Source organism: Sminthopsis crassicaudata, chromosome 4, assembly GCF_048593235.1.
Source record: "Sminthopsis crassicaudata isolate SCR6 chromosome 4, ASM4859323v1, whole genome shotgun sequence".
Lineage (NCBI taxonomy): Eukaryota > Metazoa > Chordata > Mammalia > Dasyuromorphia > Dasyuridae > Sminthopsis > Sminthopsis crassicaudata.
In genome coordinates, this window is record NC_133620.1 from 456,008,049 (window position 1) to 456,035,488 (window position 27,440).

At 43.2% G+C, this 27,440-nt stretch overlaps 1 protein-coding gene and 1 long non-coding RNA gene across 4 annotated transcripts in view; one reads left to right on the forward strand and one right to left on the reverse strand.

Annotated features, from left to right (window-relative positions):
• The window catches only part of LOC141540182 (uncharacterized), a 43,801-nt gene that overhangs the window by 1,793 nt on the left and 14,568 nt on the right, over positions 1-27,440 (forward strand). The gene's annotated exons all lie outside the window — the stretch shown is intronic.
• CCDC92B (coiled-coil domain containing 92B) lies at positions 187-23,203 on the reverse strand. The gene is made up of 4 exons (XM_074260584.1): positions 23,054-23,203; positions 14,200-14,247; positions 610-911; positions 187-555 (listed from the first exon to the last, which is right to left on the reverse strand). Exons 1-4 carry the CDS (start codon positions 23,181-23,183, stop codon positions 187-189), a joined length of 849 nt encoding a protein of 282 aa, XP_074116685.1. The 5' UTR covers positions 23,184-23,203.

Sequence of the window (27,440 nt, forward strand, 5' to 3'; positions counted from 1 at the left end):
CAGACCCTCTCTGACTTCTCCGGGCCCAAGCGGGGCGCCCGAGGCGCTTCCGGTGTGTCTCCCCTCCCCGGTCAGTCCTGCGCCGGGCCTCTAGCTTTCGGCCTGGGGGTGACGTCCCACCCGGTCCGCCCCGGGGTGGGAGGGGTCCCGTCCCAGCTCGCTGTACCCCTGCCCCCAGCCTCCTCCCTACTCTAAGTCCACCGTGCTGTCGGGGCTGGGGGCGGCCGGCCGCCGCCCGGACGGACTCTTGCAGGAGCGGGGCTGGGCGGGGGCGGCGGCGTCGGGGGGCTCCCGGGGCGGGGGCTTGCGGGGGCTGGCGCAGGTTGGGGGGCCGCCGTCCCGGGCCTTGGGGCGCGGAGGTCTGCGGGCGTTGAGGAAGAGGGCGGGGTCGGGCATGGGCTCGGGCTCGGCCTCGTCCAGCCTGCAGCCCAGCTCCCAGGCGGCCCAGTCCCTGGCGCCGCCCAGGACGCACGGCTCGGGGAGCAGCGACAAGGGCGGCGGCGGCGGCGGCCGGCGGCCGCGGGGGCCGCGTTTCCTGGCCCGGCCGTCGGCGGGCTGCGGAGCGCGGTCCCGGCCCCCTCCCGCGGGCGCCGCCCCGCCGGAGGCCGCGGCGCCCCCGACGGCGGCCGGCGCGTGCAGCTTCTGCCGGGCCGCGTGCAGCTGGAAGGCCAGGTAGGCGGCCGCCTCGCTCTGCTTCTGCAGCTCGGTGCCCAGCACGGTGGCGCGGTGGCTGCGGCGGCGCAGCTCCTCCAGGAAGCGGCGCTCCTTGCTGCGCAGGCTGGAGCGCAGCGCCCACACGAGCGCGTCCCGCTGCCGCAGCTCCCGCCGAAGCTCGCCGTTGCCTCGCTCCCGCGCCGCCAGCTGCTCCTCCAGCGCCCGGCACTTGGCCTCCAGCTGCCGCGAAGCCTCCTCTGCGGGACGGACGGGGGGAGAGCTGAAGGGCGCCCGCCGGGCTACTCACCGACCCGGGCCGGCCGTTCCCGCCGCCCCTCCCCCAGCCTGGCTCCCTTCTCTTCTAGCCACCCCCGTTCCCGCCTTCCTTTACCCCCCCCCCCCCTCCTTCCTTCAGTTCTCTCACCACCCGCGCATTTAGTAAGCTCACTGCTAAAATACTGATTGAGCCGAGAGCAAAGATGCAGCTGAGTGGGGCCTGGCCCGGAGTCAGAGCCCTGGGCTCAAAGTCTGTCTCTCTTGCTGGTTGTGTGACCTTGGACAAGTCATTTCCCTGCACCTCAGTATCCTCGTCCTTAAAACAGGGAGAAAAATGGCACTCCCACATATGGGGCTTTGCAAACCTCAAAGCACTGTGTATGCCAGCTACATAAATGCTAGCTTCTACTACAAGTGCTATCACTAGCACCTCAGGTGCAGGTCAGGCCCTCCGCGGTCCCAGGTCTCTCTAGGTGGGCTCGGTGGTCCATTGAAGCCCTTCTCCCTCTAGATTTGCCTTCCTTTGGCTCTTGTGAACTTGGTTTTGAAAATATTTTGATAACTGTTTCAATACAATCGGCTTTCTTTATAATAATGTTTTTAATCTCCAGCTTTTCAAAACATGATTTTGACAAGGAGTTCGTGGGTTTCAGTAGTCTGCTGCCAAGGGGATCCAGAACACACACACACACACACACACACACACACACACACACACACAAGGATTAAAATAAGAGCCCTCGCTGTAGTTAACTGAATAGCTGTGGGATTTTGTGCAAATCGTTTTGCTCTTTCAAGATTTAGTTTCCTCGAACTAGAGATCATTATTGATCACAAAATAGAAGATTTTGATTACATCAAACTAAAAAGTTTCTGTACAAATAATACTAATGCAAACAAGATTAGAAGGGAAGTAACAAATTGGGAAAATATTTTTAAAAACAAAGGTTCTGACAAAGGTCTCATTTCCAAAATATATAGAGAACTGACCCTAATTTATAAGAAACCGAACCATTCTCCAATTGATAAATGGTCAAAGGATATGAACAGACAATTCTCAGAGGAAGAAATTGAAACTATATCCACTCACATGAAAGAGTGTTCCAAATCACTACTGATCAGAGAAATGCAAATTAAGACCACTCTGAGATACCATTACACACCTGTCAGATTGGCTAAGATGACAGGAACAAATAATGACAAATGTTGGAGGGGATGTGGGGAAATTGGGACACTAATACATTGCTGGTGGAGTTGCGAAAGAATCCAGCCATTCTGGAGAGCAATCTGGAATTATGCCCAAAAAGTTATCAAACTGTGCATACCCTTTGACCCAGCAGCGCTACTACTGGGATTATATCCCAAAGAAATACTAAAGAGCGGAAAGAGACATATATGTGCCAAAATGTTTGTGGCAGCTCTTTTTGTTGTAGCTAGAAACTGGAAGATGAATGGATGTCCATCAGTTGGAGAATGGTTGGGTAAATTGTGGTACATGAAGGTTATGGAATATTATTGCTCGGTAAGAAATGACCAGCAGGAGGAATATAGAGAGGCCTGGAGAGACTTAAATCAACTGATGCTGAGTGAAATGAGCAGAACCAGAAGATCGCTGTACACTTCAACAACAATACTGTATGAGGATGTATTCTGATGGAAGTGGAAATCTTCAACATAAAGAAGATCCAACTCACTTCCAGTTGATCAATGATGGACAGAAATAACTACACCCAGAGAAGGAACACTGGGGAAGTGAATGTAAATTGTTAGCACTAATATCTGTCTGCCCAGGTTGCATGTACCTTCGGATTCTAATGTTTATTGTGCAACAAGAAAATGATATTCACACACATGTATTGTACCTAGACTATATTGTAACACATGTAAAATGTATGGTATTGCCTGTCGTCGGGGGGAGGGAATAGAGGGAGGGGGGGTAATTTGGAAAAATGAATACAAGGGATAATATTATAAAATATATATATATATATATAATAAAAAAATTAATTAAAAAAAAAAAAAAAGATTTAGTTTCCTCATCTGTAAAATGGGAAGGGTGGAATTCATGCCCTTGGACTTCCCTTCCAGCCCTAGATCAGTGAAGTTCCCACTCTAAGAAAAGGGCTGAAGCCTCAGAAAACATCACAAATTATAAGGTCTCGGCTGGCTGTTTTCCTTAGAAGTCATTCCCCCTTTTTTGGCCTCTGTTCCCTGTTTTATAAAATGATGAGGATCAGCCAGATGCTCTTTAAGGCCTCTTCCAGTTTGCTGTCTGTGGTTCTGGGACAGTTTCTGTCCTGGGGTTTTAATAAACATTTAGGTCTCAGTTCAAATTTCCCCCATCTTGGATACTTACTACTGGCTCCCGGAAAGTCCCTGTGACCCACCTCTAGGCTTGTTATCCTCATAAGTGCTCATTAATAACGAGCTTCAAACTCCAACCCTGACCTGTGACCCTGTGGGGTTGAAAGCAAATGACTTCATCTCTCTGGGCCTTAGGCAACTCCCAAGGTTTCAGCAGATAGTAGATAAATCATAGCCAGATTGGGCATCTAGGGTGGAGAGAGTGCCCTCACCATGAGTTTCCATGCCAACAAATCTCATCATACTCAGGTGAGAAGCACCCCCATCTAGCGGCTTTAAGATGTTCCAAGGCCAGGGCTCACAAAAGCTTCCGTGAAGGAGGGAGTTGTGTCACCCTCACAGAATGAGACAAGGATCATTTATTAAGTGCTTACTGTATGCCAGGAACTGGGCTAAGTGAAAAGACAATCCGTACCCTCAAAGAGACAACACATACACAAGTATATATGAAGCTAAGGCATTGTGTGTGTATTTGTGGGGGGGAGGGTTGGCAAGGGGGGGAGCAACAGCAGTTGGGGGAACCAGCAGCTAAGCTTTGAATGATACTAGCGAGTAAAGGAGACAGAGATGAGAAAAGGCTGTTTTTCAGTGGCAAAGGGCAACCAGTGCAAAGACTGTCATGTGTGTCGGGAATAGCTAGGAGGCCAGGTTGGCTGAGCCCCCAGGGTGCACTGCTCTGGGGACTGGTGTGTATGCAATAAGTCTGGGAGAGATGGGTGGAGCCAGCTTGGGAAAGGCCATAAATGCCAGATGGGGAATTCTGGATCTTCACATACAATGCAGGAAAGTGCCTGCTCAGCTAAGCCCAACCTTCTCGTTTTATAGATGAGGACACCGGGGCCCAGAGAGTTGAGACTTGCCCAAGGTCACAGGCAGGAAAATAGCCCAGATGTTCAAATCCAAGTTCTTGCAGCAGCCTGAGCCATTGCAGAGAGCAGAGGGCCTGGCTTCAAGTTTCTGCTTTTTAACTCAGAACCTATGTCACTTAAGTTATTTAATCTTTCTGGGACTAAGTTTCTTTGTAAAATGAAGGAGTTGGGCTAGATGTCCCCCAAGATCCTTTTAACCTAGAGCTATGATTGTACTTACTATCTGTGTAAGCTTGGGCTTAGCTCCCCTAGGCTCAGGGTCCTGCTGTGTCAAGTGAGGGGTGGGACTACATGACACCAGAGGTGCTTCTTGAGTTAGATTTAAGAGCCTGCAATTGCTTGCTTACTTCTTTTCTCCCTCCATCCCTCCCTTTTCCTCTTCCCTCCCTCCTTCCTTCCTCTATTCCCTCCCTCCTTCCTTCCTTCCTCTCTGCCTCCCTCTCCCCCTTCTTTCTTTTCTTCCTTTCTCTTCCTCCCTTGTTTCTTTCTCCTCCATCCTTTCCTTCCTTTCTTTTCTTTGTCTTTCCTTATTTTCCCTCCCTTTCTTTTCTTTCTTTCTTTCCTTCCCTTCATTTTCTTCCTTTCTTCCCTCTCTTTCCCTTCCTCTCTCCCTTCCTTTCTTCTTTCCTCCTTCCTTCCCTCTCTCCCTTCTTTCTTTCCTTTTCTCTTCTCCTTTTTCTTTCCTTCTTTCTTTCCCTCCCTTTCTTTTCTTTCGTTCCCTTCCTTCCTTCCTTCTTTGCTTCCTCCCTTCCTCTCTTTTTTCTTTCTTTCCTTTCTTTTCTCTTTCCTTCTTTCCTCCTTCCTTCCTTTTCTTTGTCTTTTCTTCTTCTTTCCTTCACTCCTTTTCTTTCTTTCCTTTTTTCTTTCTCTTTCCCTTCCTTCATTTTCTTTCTTCCTTCCCTTTCTTTCCCTACCACAGGAGAATGGCCTTATAGAGTTGTTGGGACTGAAAAATTGGTCTACTTGGTGCTGAGCATTTCAGCTTTTTAGCCAGGCTGGTCCTCACACAACATACATTCTATTCCTAGGTCTGTAATTTAAGTCTTTCCAAAAGGATGAGACCTGCCCAAGCTTGTGTTCAGCTGGCAGAGCCTTGAAAATCCAGGGTCACTTCTAGGCCTCTGAATCATTGATGCTGAACTGAAAAAACATCTTTGAGATCATTGAGATCCCATTGTTTTTATGGGGGAGGAAACTGGAGAACCAGAAAGGGGAAAGTAAATGGAAGAACCTAGATTAAAATCTGTTTTTGGTTCCAAATTATTTTGCTGCAACAAGATGCCAGAATTAGATTAATAATAATAATAGCTAAAGTTTTGCAAAGTGCTTTACAGATTTGTTTAATTAAATTTACCCTATTAATTCAATCAATTCAACAAACATTTATTGAACCCATACTGTATATAAGGAACTGAATTAGGCATTAGGGATACAAAGATAAAAAGCAGGAAGTGTTCCTGCTGTTAAGGAACTCACATCCTATTCTTAAATGATCCCTATTCTTGGAATATCTTCTTTCCCTCTCTTCACCTGTACAATCCTTTTAAAGTATAACTCAATTTCAACCTCTTCCAGGAAGCCTTCCTAGATTACTCCTCAACAATCTCCCTCTTTACACTTCACAGTGCACTTTTTTTTAATATATATACTTTTCCTTAATATTTCCTACCTCTCCTGACTGTGTCGAGAGAATGAGTAACTTTATTCCTCTTAAGGAGATTTATAGATGTCTATTCTTATTGTAATAGCAACAATTTAAATGGATCATAAGTTTGTTTAAAATGACAGAATTCCATCAGGCAGTCCTTTCCCAGGAATCCCATCCTGAGCATCCTCCTAGCCTGCTCCTAGTCTGGGGAAGCAGTAAGGTCCAGCATAAGGAAGGTAGTCTTTATACTCTCAAAAGACTTGAGTTTGAATCCTGACTCTTCTTCTTATAGCCCAAATGACCTTAAGCAAGTCATTTCTCTGTTCCACTTTTCTTCTCTTGAAGTGAGATGACTGGACTAGATGAAGTCTCTCAGGTCCCTTCTAGCTCCAAATTTGAGTTACAGTTTCTTATCTATGGGAACTTTCTCACTGATCATTCTCTCAACTTCCTTCCTACTTGTATCTTTCCAGTTTTCTCTTTCTTCCCTCCGCCCTCCCCCCTATATTTCTGTATTCTCCTGGGTGGGGGATGAGATTGTCCTTAAGGGTTGAGAATAGGAGAATGGGTTCAAGTCCCAGCTCTGACACCTAAGCAAGTCATCTCTTCTTTCTCAGTCTCAGGATGTGGAAAAGCAAGTCTTCCTGATTCCTGGTCTAGCCTCTCTCCCTCCCTCTCTTTTACATTCCCTTCTTCCCTCTCTCCTTCTCCCTGTCTCTCCCTTTCTCTGTCTCTGTCTCTCTCTGTCTCACTGTCTCTTTGTGTGTATGTCTTTGTCTCTGTCTCTCTCTCTCCCCCCTCTGTTTCTCTTTTTGTCTCTTTTCTCTTTTCCTCCCTTGCTCCCTCTCTTTCTCTCCTCTCCAGTTCTGTTTTTCTCTCTCTTCTTCCCTCCCTCTATCTCTCTTTCCCCTCCCTTTGCTGTTTCTCTGTTTTTCTCCTTCCCTCCCTCCCTTTATCCCTTTTCCCATCATCTGTCTGTCTCTCTCTCTCTTTCATCCCCACCCCCAGTCGCCATAGAATCACAATCTGAAGCCAGTCTCCTGTCAGAAAGACTCCACAGTTCCAAGAAAATAGCCAACTCATAGCTGTATGGCCCTGGGCAAGTCATTTGACCTTTTCCTCAGTCAATTTCCTTATCTGTAAAATGCAGGGAAGCATTTATCTCAATGGTTGCTGTGGATAATCTGTAAAATGCTTTGCAAACTTTAAAATTACTCTATAAATTTTAATTATTATTCTAATAATAATACAACCATTCAGTTTTCAAAAACAGCCCTGGGAGGTAAGTATTGCAAATACTACCATGTTTTTTGTTTTTTATTTGTGTGTGTGTGTGTGTGTGTGTGTGTGTGTGTGTTTAGTTGGACATCTCTTCAGTATAAGGAACTTCTGGTGGGCAATGTTTGCATTTCCCTTGGTGGGGGAAAGTGGGATTGGAGATTGAGGTAGCACATGAGCCACATCTGGTAGGCAGCAGAAGGGAGGGATGTGGCAGATCATTGAGGGCCAATGTGGTGGTAGTGGGCAGCATTCTGCTTACCACCTGGGGGGCCTCAGAAAAGTCACTAATGTTCCTGGGCCTGAATTTCCCAATTTTAAAATGAGGAAACTGCAAGAACCAAAGACACAGAAAAGTACAAGATGTACTTGGGGAAGCAAATATTGTTATTTTGGGCCAGAACACACCTTCCTCCCTCTGCAGAAAATCTCTCTGATAAATGAGATTAACTCTAGAAATGATTATTGAGTCCAGAAAACAAAGAAGGAGGAAACTGCCTAATCCCCTACTGCTTTCTTTCCTCTCATTTCTCTGACTGGTGCACAGAAGGATCAGCATTAAATCAGCCAGGAATGGTTTTAAATTGGTTGTTATAGACCAAGAAGCTGGCCTAATCCTGACTGACAGTTTAGATAGCCAATGATAGGGACAGAGGAACAGCAGCTGCTTAAAACATACCCTCTTTGCTTCATTTTCTAGCTAACATTTATATAGTACCTACTATGTGCTAAACTTTATGATTTTTTTTCTCATTTAATCCAACACTGGGAGGAAGGTGCTACTGTGATCTCCATTTTCCATTTGAAGAAACCGAGGCAAACAGGTTAAGTCCAGGGTCACACAATTAATAAGTGTCTGAGGCTACATTTGAACTCAGGTCTTCCTGAGTCCAGCATTCTCTGAACTGCATCACTTTTTAGAGATCTGATACAAGAAGGCGATCCCAGGCAGTATTCCTGGGGTAAGGCATGTTTGCTGCTGCTTGGGAAATTGAAGCAAATGTAACTAAATTCTTAGATTTTGCCTAAAGTCTTCCTCGATACTTTGTAAGTAACTCAATTAATAACTTTGTAAGTAATGCAACTTACAATAAGTAACTCAACTTACAATAAGTAACTCAATTTACAATAAATAACAATTTATAGCATCCTCCAAATGCCCTGATGTAATTATGTTTCCCACATAAAGGAGAATAAATAGTGGCTCCAAGTTTTATAGAATTTGATATTTGTAAAAAAGAAAAAAAAAAGACATTGTATCAAACCAATGTTTGTAAGAAAAACAAAGAGTTAATCACCTACTATGAACCAGACACTGTGTTAAAAGCTGAAGATACAAAGAGAAGCAAAAGAACAAAAATAGAAACAAAAATAAAAACCAACCCTAAACCAAAATAAGTCCTCTGCTTTCAGGGAGCCTGAACTATCACACTAAGCCCTTTCTTTGAATTCAAAGTCTTGTCTCCTACTTCCTTGTATGGATCTTAGTATCTAGCGCATACTGTAGGCACTAATTTTAAAATAAATATTATTTATAAATGTTTATCTTAGTAATAATGGCAAAAGCTAAGGGCTTCACAATTATTGTCTCATTTGATCCTAATAATCAATCCTGGGAGTTAAGCTATTGTTGTTGTTCAGTCATTTCAGTCATGTCCTATTCTTTGTGACTCCATTTGGGGTCACGGGCACTAAAGTAGTTGGCCATCTCCTTCTCCAGCTCATTTGACAGATGAGGAAACTGAGGCAGACAGCATTAATGACTTATCCAGGGTCATATAGCTATTAAGTGTCTGAGGCTGGATTTGAATGTATGAAGATGAATCTTGACTCTAGATTCAGAGCTCTATCCATGTATCACCTAGTGGCTCTCAATTATTGCTATATTATTGCTATTAATGTACCCATTTTATAGATGAGGAAACTGAAGCAAACAGGTTAAGCCATTTGCACAAAGTCACAAAGTCAATTAGTGAGACTGGATTTGAGTTTATCTCCCCGACTCCAGGCCAGGAGCTGTGATCGCCAATCACTGATTTCCCCACTTTCTCCCATGTGGCTCCAGGCTGACTTGGAAGTTCCTTGGAACAAAGGATGGGCGTTTCCTTGCTCCCACCGGTATGTAGGACTATCTTAGGGAGAGGAATCTGGGGGTGTCTCTGGTGAGATGATGATACACATGACCACCATGTCCCCCCTCCCCCATCTGATAAGTATTCGGTTGCCTTGGCTTGCTGAGTTCCAGACCTTCAAACTACTTCCTCTCCCCCTCCAGGCAATTGGGGTTAAGTGACTTGCCCAAGGTGACACAGCTAGGAAGTGTGTTTGAGATCACATTTGAACTCAGGTCTGGTGCTCTAGCCAATGCACCACCTAGCTGCCCCAAATTACTTTTAAGCAGTCTTTTCAACATTCTATTGTCCTCAGCTGCCTTATACTCCACCCTTAGACCCCCTGGCTCTGATAGGTGAGTTTTCAGGGCCCCAAATATCCATGATACTTTCCCAAGGTCTCTTTAAGTGCACCCCACTTTTTCCAAAGGTGCCTTTATATGTGATCTTTTAATAGTGTTATTATATATATATATATATATATATATATATATATATATATATATATATATATATATATATATGTGTGTGTGTGTGTGTGTGTGTGTGTGTGTGTGTGTGTGTGTGTATGTGTGTGTGTGTGTGTAAATATATTAGCAAGTATAATTTACTTGCATTTTGTGTCTAGCACATAGTAAGATTTCAATAAATGTTTTATATATCTCTCTATCTGGGATAGCTAGGTGGCACAGTGGATAGAGCATTGGGCATAATATCAGGAAGACTAATTTTCATGAGTTCAAATCTATCCTCAGACCCAGTAAATATCTGGATAAATCACTTCATTCTGTTTGCCTCAGTTTCCTCAATTGTAAAATGAGCCAAGGAGGGAAATGGTAAGCCCCTCCAGTATCTTTACCAAGAAAATCCCAAATGAGGTCATGAAGATGTCAGTTATGTCTTTCATAACTGAAAATGTCATTTATCTATCACATAGCAGCTCCAAAACTGAGTCTGGATTCCTCATTTCTTTTTTCCTTAATCCCTAGGATTAGACTTTACAATGAGGTTTTAGAGAAAGACTCGATAGAAAAAAATCATTTATTAAGTGACTTCATTTAAGCAAACTTGGAACTAAACTGGAAATACAAATTCAAAAGTGACTTAATTTAGCCAAACTTGGCACTAAACTGGGAATATGAATTCAAAAGCACAGATAGTCCCTACCCTGAAGGGGTTTACCTTCCGAGGAGAGTCTGGGTTAGAAAGTTTAGAAAGTGATAGAGTTAGTGGGTGGAACCCATAGTTCACTCTGCTCCCTGAAGCTATGTCAGAGTTGATTTGATCAACCTTTCAGAATAGGGAGTGGGGGAAGGGTATGGATGGAGAAGATGGATGGACTGGGGGGAGAGGAATTTGGGGCTTTTCTGAAATAGTCTTGGAGAAGCTGTCAGAGGCTCTTACCCTAGGCTAAATTTCTGATAAACTTGATGGATGGAGCATCCCAAGGAATTAGGTGAGAGGGGATGACAGGATAGGGGACATCTGGTTCTGAGTTCCCCACCTTCCTTTCTGCCCTATCCCCCTTCACCCTTTTACCTCTTGTTGTTCATATGGGTCTACAAACCCATGTTCTCTGAGTCCATATATTCCAGACTCTGCCATTTTTAATAGAGGAGTGACCTTATGTCTCTGGCTTAACCTCTCTGTACCCATCTATAAAATAGGCGTAATGACATCTGAACATCTACCTCACAAGGGTGTCATATAGTTTAAATGAGGGGATGGGCTCTGGTCTCAGACACTTAACACTTCCTAACTGTGTGACCCTGGGCAAGTCACTTAACCCCAGCCTCAGGAATAAATGAATGAATGAATGAATAAATAAATAAATAAAAACAAACAAACAAACAAACAAATAAATAAATAAGGGGATGGAAGTCAATCACTTCCCAAACTGTAAAAAATAAAAACCACATGAATGTCCCTTCTTTTCTTGCCTAGATCTTCCTTTTATCAGACAGAATGGGTCTGTAACTCCTAGTGTTAGAGCAGCGAGGTGTTTGCTTGTTATTACTTGTCCTTTGTTCTCCAAGAGGACAATGACTTCTGGGAAGGGATGACAGGACGTGCAAGTGAATTGATTTTAAGTGAGTGCAAAGTTCCCAGCTTCACTTTCTCTTCCAGAGCCTCAGGACTCCAGAGGGTCCTAGAAGCAGTAAAGTTAAAATCTTTAACTGATCTGTTTGATTAAGGCATTCAGTGATTAGCGCTAGGTAAACAAAACAAACAAACAAACAAACAAAAGAGGCAAAGAAAGGCTTTTTTTTTTTTTTTTTTTTTTTTTTTTTTTTTTTTTTTAAATCTAGTCAAAAGAAAAAAAAAAAATCCAGTCTGGGGAGGGGAAGGCTCAGAGTTTGTGGCCAAAATAGAAACAATTCTATTTACTTTCTTTCTTGTAGATCAGCACCCAAACAATGCTTGACCTGGGGCTCAACCAATGGAGAGCCAGAGTGATTGGAGGTTAAGAGTTGGCCCTTACACATGTAAAATGTATGGGATTGCCTGTCATCAAGGGGAGGGAGTAGAGGAAGGGAGGGGATAATTTGGAAAAATGAATACAAGGGATAATGTTATTAAAAAATTACTCATGCATATATACTGTCAAAAAATTTATAAAAAAAAAAAATAATAATAAAAAAAAAAAGAGTTGGCCCTTAGAAAAGAAAACTACCAGGAGGCAGCTAGTTGGTGCAGTGGATAGAGCACTAGCCCTAAAGTCAGGAGGACCTGAGTTCAAATGTGATCTGACGCTTAACACTTCCCTAGCTGTGTGACCCTGGGCAAGACACTTAATCCCAATTGCCTCAGCAAAAAGGAAAATTAAACTACCGGTAAATCTCAAGGTATGTTGGGAGGTTTTAGCATTAAAGAAAAAAGAAAAGTTGTGAATGAGAAGATAGGAGACCTATCAAGTCTGTATCAGAGATCAAACTTGAACCATATCCTCCTGACTCTCTACTTAGTGTAGCACAGTGCCTGGCACACAATAAACTCTTAATAAATGCTTAGTTGTCCTGCTTCCAATTTTCTTGGTGTGTGATCCTGGACATATCACATAACTTCTCATGCTCTAAGTAATTTCTAAGACAAAAAGTTGCAGAAAAGGTGCCATGCTTCCTCTGGGATTTCTCAAAGGAATCATTCATTCAGTCCCTATCTCTACCCAATTTGTTTAGTCTTTTTTTTTTCCCCCAGTCATCTTCAAGAGTTCAAAGCCAGCCTCAGACACAGACTAGGCATGTGACTTTGTTTTCCTTAGTTTCCTCATCTGTACAGTGAATTTGAGAAGGAAATGGCAAATCACTCCAGTATCTATGCAAAGAAAACCCCAAATGGGATCACAAAGGATTAGAGTGAAAGGATTGAAAAACAACAAATGAAAGGAATGGCCTGTGCAGTCTTAATCTCTATGTAAAGTGGGTTCTTCTCCCAATCTAGCCTCCAGATAAAGATCAGTAAACCTGGGACCGAGTCTCTCTCTCACCCATTATTTTTGTAATGCAAATCTATCCTCAACCCAAGGTTTCTCTTTGGATGTTTAAATATTTAGTTTATAAACAATGACTTAAATGTCTGTAACTTTACTGAAAGGTGAATTCTGTGAATTCTTTTATAAATTGAGAATATTTTAGTAGCAAAACCAACTCCATTAATTTGGGATTTCTATTTGACTAGATTCCTAAAGGATACATTTTGGCCTATCACCTGAGGGACTAAATATGGTAAGGGGAATCCCAGAGGATTGCCCCCTTCCTACTCAACCCAGCCTTTCCATTCAAATTCTTCACCAGATGCTAAAACATCTGGAGGAAAAGAAAACCTATATTTATTTTATTATTCTATATAATGCCCTGTATAATACCTGATGCCTCAAAATATTAAGAACAATAAATTTCTAAAGGGAATTTTGAAAGAGATAGTCTGAGAAAGGAACTAGACCAGGGTTAGGCAGGGCATTTACTCCCTTCTTCCAGGTGAGCTATGTCTTATTCCCCAGTCCTCCAACTCAGCATTTTCACCCTTGTCGACACTGATGGTAGCAGGTGTGACTTAGCTAAAAGGATATTAAAGAGTTCAACTTGGTATTCTCCAGGGTTCCATTCTGGGCTCTCTTTCTCTTTCTAATTTGACCTCAATTAGCTCTCATGGGTTCAACTATGGTCTACAAAAATGGTACCCAGCTTTTTTTTTTGTCTAACCTGGATATTTTTCTTGAGTTCCACTCTCATTTTTTAATCCAACTTGAGTATTTTTTCCCTCTGAGTTCCAGTCCCTCATCACCAATTCCAATTGTTCATTGGACATTTTCAACATGTCTAAGTCAAAGGTAATAATATGTCATTATCTCCCCTTCTCCCTCCAACTCAATCAAGTCCTCCTCTGACTTCCCTGTCTGTTGCGCACATCACTATGCTTCTAACTACCAGGTTCAAAACATTAGTGTCATCCTTATTCCTCCCTTTCCCTCATCTCACATATCCAATCAGCTGCCAAGTCAGCTGGATTATATCTCCATAGCATCTCTCTTTTTCCTTCTTTCTTTTCTTCTTTCCCTCCCTTCTTTCCTCTTTCCTCCCCCCTGTCCTCCCTTCCTCTTTCCCTCTCTCTCCTTGTCCCTTCTTCTTTCCCTTCCTTCCTCCCTTCCTCCCTCCCATTCTTTCTTTCTTTCTTTCTTTCTTTCTTTCTTTCTTTCTTTCTCCCTTCCTCCCTCCCATTCTTTCTTTCTTTCTTTCTTTCTTTCTTTCTTTCTTTCTTTCTTTCTTTCTTTCTTTCTTTCTTTCTTTCTTTCTTTCTTTCTTCCTTCCTTCCTTCCTTCCTTCCTTCCTTCCTTCCTTCTTTCCTTCCTTCCTTCCTTCCCTTCTTTCCCTTCTTCCTTTCACACAGTCACCATCTTGGTTCAGGCTCTTATCACTTCTAGTTTGTTGAATGAATGATTTAATTGGGTCTTTATTTCTGCCCACCCCTTTTGCTATCTTCTTAGGGATTGCCTTCTTACCTTGTTGGTCTGACTGTGACTCTTTGGTTTCCAGGTCACGAGTTAGTTCTGAGGAAAAGAAGAGAGAGAAGGAAGTTATTATTAGTATGTTTGTATGTTTGTGGACCTGTGCACATGTTGGGGAGTGACTCCTCAATCTCTAGGAGTGGAAATTAGCCCCACTGAGAGGGGGCTACTGGAAAAGGTAAGATAGGTGCCTGTGTATGAGCTGAATCTCTAAGACCCCTTAGCCCCCCAGGCGCTCATGAGAGAATTAGTCATACTTGGAAACCAGTGCTACCTGGTGGAGAGTTTAGTGGACTGTGAGCATCATATTATGCTGGTGGGGGTAAGGAAGACAAAGAAGAATTGAAAATACTCAGCATTTGAGAAGAATCATAATTCTGTATTGTAGGGGACATCGGTCCCTATCACTTCCCAATCAGATCACTCAACTGAAAAGCTAGGGGTCAGGCTTCAGCAGTATGTTAATTCTATCATTCTCCTCTCTGAGAGGGAAGGCAAGGAAGGAAGAAAGGAGAGAAGGGGTGAAGGAAGAAGGGGGAATTGAAAGGAAGGAAGGGAGAAAGGGAGGGAAGAAAAGAAGGAAAGAACTAAGGAATGAAGAAAAGAGAGAAGAAGAAAGGAAGAAGGAAAAAAGAAAAGGAGAAGAGGGAGGAATAAAAAAGAAGGCAAGGAAAAAGGAAGGAGAGAGAGATATAGAAATAGAGGAAGGATGGAAAAGTAAGAAATCAAGAAAGAAAGAATGAACCAGTCAATGCCAGTTAAAGTAATACTATTCAGGATGTTTTCCAGAAAACCCCGGAAACGATTGGCAGCAAGTGGCAATAGCTGGGTTTGAACTCACGGACCCCCTGACTCCAGATGCAGCATCCAGGAGCCACACAGCACTCTCCCCCAGCTCCTCAGGGAGCTGGAGTTATGGACAAATGGAGCAATATGAAAAAAAAGTTCTGCCTTCTGGGAGCTTGCAATCTAAAAGAAGAAATAAGTTGTGTATACAAACAATTATGAAAAAAGACAGAAAGTGCTAAGGAGCCAAGGGAAGATTGAGACAGAGTAGTCTAAGAAAATTGAAGAGCAGAGAACACTGCCCCCCTCTGGGGACATCGGGGAAGAACACTTCTTGGAGGAGGCTGCAGCAGCAGCTCCTAGAAAGAAAAATCTCATAATGATAGCTAGTATTCATCTATTACTTGGTTTGCAAAGTGCTTTGGAAATATCTCATTTATCTTCTCATCAACCTGTTTTCCAGATAAGAAAATTCGGGTAACAGATTAAATGACACAATTAGGTCTTCCCCATCATCCTCTGCATCTTCTAGCTGCCTCTGTAATCAAGAGCTGATTATGGGGTAGCTAGGTGTGCAGCACTTAGAGCACTGGCCCTGCACTCAGGAGGATCCGTGTTCAACTGTGACCTCCGATGCTAGCTGTGTGACTCTGGCCAAGTCATTTACCCTGAATGCTTAAAAAAAAAAAATAATCAGAGAGGTGGATGGGTTTTGTTGGTATGTGAGGGTGGAGGAGGAGAATTATATTCCATTTTTCAGTGGACCCATTAATTTATTCCATTCTGGAATCTCCCCATTCCAATACTCCAAAGGTGTCCTATTTATTGAAGGGAGCAGGGCTGAACAAAATAATTTAGTGTATCCCATTTACTGCTGGGAACTTCTGGAAAGGGTTAAGGTTGGGGGTCACAGGGAGAAGACTTGCAAGAAAAACAAGGAAAAATCAATCCCCAGTTGCTGGGGGTACAAGGTGGGGTGGGAATGTTAGGGGCTGGAGAAGGACACAGGCTTCCCTCTTACTGACACTGTTTCCCTGGTCAGTCTGGTTCTAGTCAATAATCATGGGGAGAAGGAGAAAAAAGAGGGATAAGGGAGGTTGGTGATAGTACAAACATGGCCTGGTGTTCCCCAGGGAGTGGTACAGGAGGAGAGTGGGACCCCTTGGGAATGGGTCCCAAGGCCTCTGGGGGAGGGGATTACTCTCCCCACCCATCATGAAGCAGTGATAAAGTGGCTACCCCAAATCTAGCCGGCTCATGGAACCTTGCCCCAGCTCCAGAGAAAATGCATTTTGTCTGGTTATAGAACCACTCTCCCTGCCATTAGTAAGGCACCTTTCTTCTGCCCTGAAGACTTGGCACAAACTTCCTGGTTGTAGAATCAGCCGGGATGGCAGTCAGAGGAACAGGCCTGGCACCAGCTATATATAGACGGGTGATTTCAGTTTTCTCTGCTGTAAAGGGAAGGCTTTGGTCTCCGTGATTATGCCGTCCATCCCGATTCTAACATTCAACAAATCTAGGGGAGATGCCCGTGCTTCCTGCCTTTTATTCCATGGGGCAAGGTGTGGGGGGAGAAGGTCCAATGTTCGCAAGGAGATGTGGGAGATTCTTTAAACCGTGGCTCTGGCGTAACCTTTGGCTGAACCCAGTGCCCACTTGGGATGCTCCTCATAGCTCTCTGCTTATGGGAGGCTTATTCCCAGATGAGGGGCCCTAGGGCCTTGGATACCTTCCAAGCTGCCTCTTGATGCAACAGTGCGGAGCTCAGGTGCTAGGTTATGGAGCAGAAGAGCTAAGCCATGCACTGTGCCGGCCTGGATGGCAGGGAGAGAGGATGGGAAGTGATGGCCATAGGCCAGGGCTGGCATCTTCACTTATCCCTCCCCATCTTCTTCCAGGACTTAGGGATTACCTTGCCTCCTTCATCTGTGTCTGCAAGGGCCAGTGATCATGTGGAAAAATAATAGGTGTCCTAGTTCAGCTCACTTGGAAAATACTTTTATTGCTTTTTTAAAAATCATAGCTTTTAATTTTTCCAAATATATGCAAAGATAGTTCTCAACATTCACCCTTGCAAAATTTGTGTTCCAAATTTTTCTTCCTCCCTTCCTTTTCCCTCTCTCCTAGACAGCAAATAATTGGAAAAGCTTCACTTCTTCAGATGTGATCCCATCTATAAAATGGGTACATTGGACTAAGCTATCTTGGAGACAAGGGAGTTTAGTGGAAGTAGTGTGATTAGTGGCATAGTGGATAGAGCATCAGGCCTGAGTTCAACTTTTACCTAGCTTTGTGACCTTAGGAAAGTCACATCACCCTATTTGCCTTAAATTTCCTCATCTTTAAAAGGAGCTGGAGAAGGAAATGGCAAACCACAGCAGAATCTTTGCAAAAAAAACTCCAAATGGGGTCATGAAGTGTCAGACAGGACTGAGCAGCAACAGCAACAACAGCATGTTCTCCAAGGTCTTTCTCTCCTGCATCCTTCCATTCCCCACCTCCCCCTCAGCTCTTCTCAGTTCTTCTCTGATTTTTACTATGTAGTTATTCCCTTCTCCCTTTTCTGTCTTTCTCTGCCGACAACCAACTCCCCATACTCTGGGATGATCTCACCCCAGCTCTTTCCAACAGGCTGGGGCTAGAGGCTGCTCCCAGGCCAGCCTTCTGACCCTGCCTCACTCAGAGTTATTTTTACCTTAATGGATAAATGAAAGGCCGAGAAGCTGAGAGAGGGAGAGAGGCGGGGCAGGGGGCCGAAGAGAGTCAGAGACAGAGACAGAGAGTCAGAGACAAAGGCAGACATAGACAGACAGAGCAGAGAGACAGATAGAGACAGAGAGACAAAGACAGTAAGATATACAGGGAGAGACAGAGACATAGAGACTGACACACAAAAATAGACAGAGACAGAGACAGAGAGAGAGACAGAGAGAGAGAGAGAGAGAGAGAGAGAGAGAGAGACAGACAGACAGACAGACAGGCACAGAGAGAGAGAGAGAGAGAGAGAGCCCAGTTATCATGGGGAAGATAGAGCCATGGTGGACAGCTCTTGCTTCTTTCTTCTCTTCCTTCCTTCCTTCCTTCCTTCCTTCCTTCCTTCCTTCCTTCCTTCCTTCCTTCCTTCCTTCCTTCCTTCCTTCCTTCCTTCCTTCCTTCCTTCCTTCCTTCCTTCCTTCCTTCCTTCCTTCCTTCCTCCCTCCCTCCCTCCCTCCCTCCCTCCCCCCCTCCCTCCCCCCTCCCCTCCCTCCCTCCCTCCCTCCCTCCCTCCCTCTCTCTCTCTCTCTCTCTCTCTCTCTCTCTCTCTCTCTCTCTCTCTCTCTCTCTCTCTCTCTCTTTCTTTCTTTCTTTCTTTCTTTCTTTCTTTCTTTCTTTCTTTTTAACCCAGTGTTCCTGAATGACCACTGATAGATTTATATTTTTCCAGGACAAGCTCTTCTCAAGGAAGAGAAACTTATAGCCTAGAACCCACATCCCTCAGATCTCTTCTTCCTCCCTAAAACTCCCTAGAGCCCATATGGAGAAACTAGGCGTGTTGTCACTACAGAGGAATGCCGATCCATAAGAACATAGCCTGAAAGAAGTGATGAGGAATCAAAAAAGGAATCATCAGTCAGCAAGTCCAAATGGAATGGGATGCCTTGAAAGATGGTGGCTTCTCTCTCCCTGGAGGTCTTCAAGCAGAAACTGGATAACCTCTTGTCAAGAATACTCTGTAGAAATTGGTAGATTGCTGATCGTAGGTTGACACGGGAGTCCCTTCCAAATCCTAGGTTCTCTGATCTAACTCCCATGATCTTGGCCATGTTTCTTCTCTCTAGACTACAATTTCTTTCTCTGTAACGAGGAGATTAGACCACATGGGCTTTGAGCACCCACATTCCATACTTCTAAAGGCTCTATCAGAGATTCTTTTCCAGAGGGTTTCTGGACTCTGTTCTGAGGATCTCAGTGAGGCCTGGGAAAGACCAGGGAGGGTTGAATTTGAACCAAACTCTGTGCTGTATGTCATGGAGTTCTCCATTGTAGTCAGTCTAATGCCTCATAATGGCATGTTGAGTCTCGAAAGTATGATCACTTTCCACGCTGACTTTCTCCCCAACGACCATCCCTTATTTCTTTCAGGCTGTGGTCCTGGGAGCCTATATTTCTAAATACATGCTTGCTTCAAACAGGGGACCTGAGAGCTTTCTGGAGGAAGGAATAGCTTTGATGAAGGAAAAGGCCTTTTTTTTCTTTTAATATCCCTGATGGAGTGAAAGCTTTGGAATCTCCCATATGTTTCACAGACTGAAAGGGACCCTAATGGTCTTCTACTTTAACCCTTTCATTTTAGGAAGAAGGAAACTGTGATCCAGAGAGGTCAAATGTCAAAGTGTTCTTTTTTATCCCCAAGATGCAAAGATCACTATTCATTTGCAAAAAAATAAAAAAATAAAAAAAGGACAAGTCATCTCTGGCCAATTGTAAGAAAAAGAACTTTGGGATGGCTCAAACTTAAATGAAGTTTCAGCAAAACCTCTAAAAATACAATTAATATTAAAAACCTTTTGGTTATCTCTGAACTGGGGTAAGTAGGGGTCAGAGAACATGACTATTATCTTGACCAATCTTGATAGATCTGAGTGGGTATATCACTAACTGGGGCTGCAATGCCCAGGGATCAATAGGAATTTGAATAGGCCCTGGTTTTGTGATATCACTGATATAGGAACTGATTGGTGAGGAAATTCCCATTACCAATACAAGTGAGCACTTTCTTTTGCAATTTATAGTCTTAGGGAGTCATCTGAGGGAATAAGGGTCAAGTGACTTGACCATTGTCACACAGCTAGATGTGTTCAAAGTAGGCTTTGAATCTAGCTCTTCTAGACTCATAGACTCTAGCTACTATGCAATGCTACTTAATTATAGAAAGCAAACATCTACATAAACTTGAAGGACTTTGAGCTCTGATCAAAAACAAAACAAAACAAAAATATCAGTGAAATCTGATGACAAGTCTAGATATGGTCATTACCAGGGATCAGCAGGGATGACTTTTTACTTGCTTTTTTTTTTTTTTTTTTGGCTATACCTACCAACGAAGATAATTAAATCTGGAGGGTTGGGCTCTGCTTTGATTGGAGGGTATGCCCACACCCGTGAATCCTGGAAGTATCATCTTATAACCTTGTGAGGAATTTGGCTTTTCTCTACAGGAGGGAAAGAGGAGGTACCAGTTCATCTATCATTGTTTAAAGTTGCTCATTTAGCAGAATGATGATAGGGAGAAGTACTGACTCAGGACACTGGATGGGAAGGACCAGAAGGGCCCCAGCTTTGAATGAAAAGAGACATCCAGAATTGGGTCTAAATGCTCTGGAGAAAGGACTCATTGGCTTCTTTTTTTTTCAAGGCAGGATGACAGATCAAGTCGATAATCCGTGAAATCTGGGCAGCTCAGATCAATGATGTTTTAGCAGAAGATTCCTAGGGTTTGCAAATTCATAATTCAGTATTCTGGACTCAAATTCTGGTTGATACTGACTGCCTGGGTGATATCAGATAAGTTCAGGAGGATAGAGCTAGAGCTGCTTTTTTTTTTTTTTTTTTTTTTTTTTTTGTCTTCATAGTGTTTCCTGCCCCTCTCCTCACCAATTTTCAAGACTTTTTTTCACCTAGGGCAAACTTTGGAGGAGGGAGAGGGAGTGAAGGTATCAAATATGATGGTCACGTGAAGGGGATGTTGGCAGTGGTTGGCTACCCAGTCAGCTCTGGAGAAGGGAGTGATGCTCTAGAGCAGTAGTCCTCAAACTTTTTAAATAGGGGCCAGTTCACTGTCCCTCAGACTATTGGAGGGCCGGACTATAGTAAAAACAAAAACTCACACTCTGTCTCCGCCCCTCAGCCCATTTGTCATAACCTGGCGGGCCGCATAAACGTCCTCAGTGGGCCACATCTGGCCCAAGGGCCATAGTTTGAGAACTCCTGCTCCAGAGAGAGTCAAGATTTTACCCTAAGGATGTGATAAAAAAGTCAGTCCTGGGAAAGGAGTACTATGGAGCTCTGAAAGTACTATGGAAGGCCTGGAAAGGGAGTGGCAGTGTACATGGTGGTTCAGGCAAATAGATAAAGGGGAAGGAAATAAGCATTTACTAAGTGCCTACTATGTGCCAGGCATTGTGCTTATACTTTATTAATATTTAACATTTGATTTGTATAAGAATCTAGCAAGGTAAGTGCTGTTATTATCCCTATTTTATAATTGAGGAAACTGAGGCAAACAACTATTAAGTGACATAGCTAGAAAATTTCTGAGTTTCTGAATTTGGATTTGAACTCATGTTTTCTTGACTTCAGTCCCCAGAACTAGCCTGGAACTTCCTGGAAAAATATGAATCTTAGAGATGTTGGTGATCTCTAGACTGCTAAAGAGTTAAAGCTTACTTTACTGGGAGGGATTGTAATGCTAGCTCCAGATAATGTCTACACCCTGGAATAAATCCCTGGCTAGCCCATTCTTGGTTTTGCTCCTCCTTCCTCACTTCTATTTACAAGCTACAAACTTTCTTGCTTCCTAGCTCCCCGTGCCCCTGCCCCTTTATGTGACACAGAAACATAGGAACAAACCTTTCCATTTCTTTTTTATTCCATTTCATTCCATCCAACCTTTTCATGCTCAGAGACTCTTCTGTGAATGGAAGAATTGTCCATACCAGTTGTCTCCTCAATTTGATGGCTGAAAACATCTCTTCTTGAGGTTTCTGAGCAGCTCAAAGTTTCTGTTTCTCTAAGTGTTGGGGTTTAGAGAAGAAGCCATACCTCTGTTCCTCCCCCCTGTCTTTCTGTATTTCTCTGTCTCTCCTTTCCTGGGAGCAGAGATGAAGAGAGCTGTCTAGTTCCATCTATTTATCCATGGCCATTCTGTCAACTTTCAACTTCTGTTCTCCTGCTTCTATTTGTGATTTCCCTCTTCCTTCCAACCATCTGCTTCACCTCTTTCTGAATATCTTTCCCTTTCTCCTTCAAATCCCTCCCTATTTCTATTCCTTTCTTCCCTTTTTGCTGTTCCACACTCCATCTCCATCATGATTCAAATTCATTCCTTCTCATTTTCTCCTCTTGGAACCTCTGGTTTTCTTAAACACTCAGCCCAGGAGCCACCTTCTGCAAGAAGCATTTTATCACTCCCTTAGTTGCTTGTTCTTCCCCTTCCCACAAGCATATGTTGCATGGTAGATGGTTTAGTCAAATGATTATGGCAGGGGCAGCTAGGTGGTACAGTGGATAGAGCACCAACCCTAAAGTCCGGAGGACCTGAGTTCAAATCTGGCCTCAGACACTTAACATTTCTTGGCTGTGTGACCCTGGGGAAGTCACTTAACCCCAATTGCCTCAGCAAAAATAAATAAACAAATACATAAATAAAAATGCTTATGGAAGTTCTTGTAGATCTTTGGACTTGGTGCCAGGAAGACCTGAATTCAAACCTCTGTTACATAATATTTATGTGGCTTTGGGCAGCTCATTAACCTCAAACCTAACCTAAACCTCAAATTTATCATTGGCAAAATGAAGGCGTTAGATTAATTGAGTTTTAAGATCTCTTCCAGTTATAAATCTGATCAATGATTTGCTTCTTTTACCTTCCTCTCTATTTTCCACTCTCATCTCCTTTTTCATCCCCTTCTCTTCCAATCATCTCCCTTCTCAATCCTCCTTTCTCTTTCTCTTCCCTTTTTCTCTTTCCTTTTTTTCTCTTTCCTTCTATCTTCTCCCCTCTCTGCTCTCTTTCTTTTCTTTCCTCTTTTCTTCCTTTCTATGTCTTCCCCTCTCTTCCATCTTTCCTTCTTCCTCCTCTTTTCTTCCTCTCTTTCTTTTCTCTTCCTTCTTCCTCTCCTCCTTTCTTCCCTTCTATTATCTCCCCTTTCTTCTTCCCATTTCTCTTTCTCATCCTTCCCTCTTTCTCTGAACTGTGTATCTGTTCCTGGGGGAGCACTGGACTCTCTCCCTGCCTCTTGGCAAATGAGTGTATGTTGTAAGGCCTTTGGGGAAGTGGGTGGGAGGAAGATGCCCTCACCTGAGCAGTGCTTCTGCAGGCGCAGAATCTCCAGGTGCAGGTCTCGCAGCAGCTCCATCTGCTCCTTCTTCAAGAAGGCAATGTGCCGCTGAACACTCTGGATCTGGTGCTCCAGGGACGTAGTCTCCATCGCAACCCTGGGCTCAGGCCCTGCCTGGGGAGGGAGACTGTGGTAAGACACACACACACACACACATACACTCCTTGATCCCATCAGCCTTGGTCCCCGGTCCATTCTTCAGCCTTCCATTTCCACACACCTGTTTTAGGTCACTGTGGTCTCCAAATTAAAGCTTCATTAACAATTCTCTGGGGACCTGAGCTACCCTTCATTGGATTCCCTTCAGGTTTCTGATTTCCTCAGCCTTTATGGAACAGAGGACATGAGTTTGAATACTAACTCAGATATTTATTAGATATATGACTAAGCAAATGAATTAACCTTTGTCAGCCTTAATTTCTTCACCTATAAAATGGGGACAATAGCACATAATTCATAAGTTGTTGTGAGGATCAAAGCATCTTATATAAAAGTTATCATCCTCATCATTAAATCCTTCCCCTCTCAATAAACTCCAGTGGATCCCATTCCCTCTGGAATCCTGTTTGGTATTTAAAGCCTTTCGGTCTTGCCCTAGCCTGCCTTTCCAGTCTTAGAAGGTATCACTTCCCTTTCTGTACACTAAGATCTAGCCTCCCACACCTTCTTCCTGTTCCACATGCAGGACACCTGGGTTTCTGTCTCTGCCTTAGAATCTTTAGCTTCCTTAAAAACCCAGCTTAAATTTGGAACTATTCTCAAAGAGTTATTAAACTGTGCGTACCCTTTGATCCAGCAGTGTTACTACCGGGCTTATATCCCAAAGAGATCTTAAAGAAAGGAAAGGGACCCATATGTTCAAGAATGTTTGTGGTAGCCCTTTTTGTAGTGGCCAGAAACTGGAAACTAAGTGGATGCCCATCAATTGGAGAATGGCTGAATAAATTGTGGTATATGAATATTATGGAATATTAATGTTCTGTTAAGAAATGATCAAGAGAATGATTTCAGAAAGGCCTGGAGAGACTTACAGGAACTTATGCTGAGTGAAATGAGCAGGACCAGGAGATCATTATATATTTCAACAATACTATATAATGACCAATTCTGATGGACGAGGCCCTCTCCAACAGTGAGATAACTAAATCAGTTCCAATAGAGCAGTAATGAACTGAACCAGCTACACCCAGCAAAAGAATTCTGGGAGATGACTATGAACCAATACATAGAATCCCCAATCCCTCTAATTTTGTCTGCCTGCATTTTGGATTTCCTTCACAGGCTAAATGTACTATTTCAAAGTCCAATTCTTTTTGTACAGCAAAATAATTGTATGGACATGTATACATATATTGTATTTAACTTATACTTTAGCATATATTGGTCAATCTGCCATCTGGGGGAGGAGGTGGAGGGAAGGAGGGGAAAAATCGGAACAAAAGGTTTTGCAATTGTCAATGCTGGAAAATTACCTATGCATAAAATTTTTGTAAAAATTAATTGATTAAATTAATTAATTAAAAAACCCAGCTTACTTGAGACCTATGTGAAGCCTTTCCAAATGCTCCGAGCTGCTAGTGTCTCCTATCTCAAGTGATCTTATTTGAAACATATTCTGTATATAATTATTAATGACTATGTTCTTTCCCCCCAATAAAATGTAAACTCCATGAGAATAAGGACCATTTCATTTTCATTACTATCAGTACCTAGCATGACGTCATTAAGCACATGATAAGTGTTTAATGAATGCTTATTGATTGGGGTGGGAAAAATAACTGTACAGCCATAGATACAAAGACCAGCAAATCCATAGGTCATTTTCCTGCCTTTCACCCTCCTCATCCCTCCAGAAAGACATGTAACATTGGCTGCCTCCCTGTCATCCAGGGCTCAATGAGTATCAGGGTGAGGGACTTGGGATGGTGTACTTCACACATACTAGACTACCTCCCATAATTCCCCATAGTTCAGGGTTTCTTAAACTTTTCCCACTTGTGACTCCTTTTCACCCAAGAAAATTTTACATGACCCTGAATATATAGGTATATAAAATTGATACACAATGGACAGTTTAGGTGGCCCAGTGGAAAGAGTACCAGCCCTGAAATCAGGAGGACCCAAGTTCAAATCTGACTTAGCACTTCTTGGCTGTGTGACCCTGGGCAAGATACTTAACCTCAATTGCCTCAGGGAAAAATATACAAATCAAACATTTACATAATAAATCATAATTCTGTGACTCTCCACATTCAATTATAAGACCCCATATGGGGTCACGAATCACAATTCAAGAAACTGGGCTCTATATCTTGTATTTTCTTACATTATTCCCTATGATGAAAATTCTATCCTATCCTTTAATGCCCAGCTCTGGTATTATTTCCTCCTTTGATTCTTTCTTCCCATCATGATGGTTTTTCTTTTTTACTTGACTCCTTATATTAATCTTCCACTCTTAGAATACATTATTCTACATTATAAGTGTGTATGTGTGTGTGTGTGTGTGTGTGGTACCTCTACTAGACTGTGAGCTCCATGACATCTTCTTTATCTTTATAGCTTCCCTACTGCCTGCTATTGTTTCCATGAGCTTTGATGGTCATGTACTTCTATGGATACATGGTATCCTTCATTGATGTAGATTGCAGCCCATATGTGCCAACCCATTCTGTGGGGCTTTTGTTTTTGTCTAAGTCCTTGAACCAGTCTTTCAGTGGATGGTGAGGGCCTTCCTCTAGTTCTCTTGATACTGCATCCCTGCCAACAGCTCATATGGGCTGCTCAGTGATTATCGTCAGCTCCTATCCCTTGAGTTTTACATATCTTGCACAATTACTTCTTGGGAATGTACTGCAGCTTCCTCTCCTTCATCCTCTGGGTCACTCCAGTTTCAGTTCTTCAGAGGCCAGGATATTCCATGACATGAGCTATATCTTTTCTTTTTACCAGATTTCTAATTTTATCTGTGTATAGAGTTCCTACAGCAGCTAGGTGTTGTAAGTGGATAAAGTGTCAAGCTGGAGTCAGGAAGACTCATTTTTTTGAGTTCAATCCAGTGTCAGACACTTACCAGTTGTGTGATCCTATGCAAGTCGCTTAACCCTGTCTGCCCCAGTTTACTCATCTGTTAAATGTGTAAACAGTGCGGTATCTTTGCCCTAAAAATCCCAAATGGGGTCCTGAAGTGTCAGACACAATTGAAATTTCTGAATAACAACAATACAACAAACAGAACTCTTGCTACCCATAGCACCTTCTCTGCAACTACCAATAAAAAAGAAGTCTGACTGTCCAGTTGTGTCACCCTTATCTTTGCTCTATTACCTTTTTTTTTTTTTTTTTGAGGCTGGGGTTAAGTGACTTGCCCAGGGTCACACAGCTAGGAAGTGTTAAGCGTCTGAGACCAAATTTGAACTCGGGTCCTCCTGAATTCAAGGCTGGTGCTCTATCCACTGCGCCACCCAGCTGCCCCATCTTTGCTCTATCACTTAACCTCTTCTCCTAGACAATCTCTTTTCTCTTATGGTTCCAAGACCATACTCTCTCCCAATTTTCCTCCTACCTATTTGATCTCTCCTTCTTAGTGTTCTTTGAAGGAACTCTTGAGCACGACTAACCCATTTGAGGAAGCAAGTTCATACAAAGCATCAAGATAAAGGGTGGGACTCTGATTTCAATGATACAAAGAACTCCCAGGTGAGGGAACTCCCTCTACCAAGTCAGGCTAACGTCTCCAAATCTTATTGTCTTGGAGAGATTTCTTGGACCCTAAGGGGTTCAGTGAGTTGTGAAGGGTCACATGGGCCTGTGTGTGCCAGAAGCAAGATTTAAAGCAAAGTTTTCCTGTCTCAGAAAACAGTTCTCTATCCAATACACCATGCATGGTGTTAGGTTAATGTAATGAGTGATTAATAAGTACTTTTTTTTCATTCATTTATGCCAAAAAATTACATTTGCTTCAGGCAAAACCTTGGATCATTAAAAGCACTGGACAATTTCTCCAGAGGCAGTTCAGTCCATCCAAGTCCACAATCTTGGACCCAGCTCATCGCCTATTGTACAGAGCCCATGTGAGATCAATGGATGAATGGAACAGCTTTGTGGACTATCCATCCATATTTTGGCCATAAAACTGCATATAAGCCAAACTTTTTAAATGGCTGTTAAATTCATTAAATGCTTCCTCTGTATGATTTTGTGGTTTGTCCTTGGTTTTTGAAGAGGATCAGTGACATCGTGATATTGGGGTCAGGGCACCATGTGTTGGGCTGATCTCTCCAATATGAGTTGGGAAGGCTGCACCACAAGTTGAGCACAACTTGTCCCTTAGAACATTCGGTATGG

Coding starts and splice junctions, on each gene's coding strand:
- CCDC92B (XM_074260584.1), bottom strand. CDS start 23,183: ATGGAGACTACGTCCCTGGAGCACCAGATCCAGAGTGTTCAGCGGCAC. Junction 912..14,199: donor GTCACAGTCAGACCAACAAG/GTAAGAAGGCAA, acceptor TCCGTCCCGCAG/AGGAGGCTTCGCGGCAGCTG. Junction 556..609: donor CGGCCGCCGTCGGGGGCGCC/GCGGCCTCCGGC, acceptor CGCGCTCCGCAG/CCCGCCGACGGCCGGGCCAG.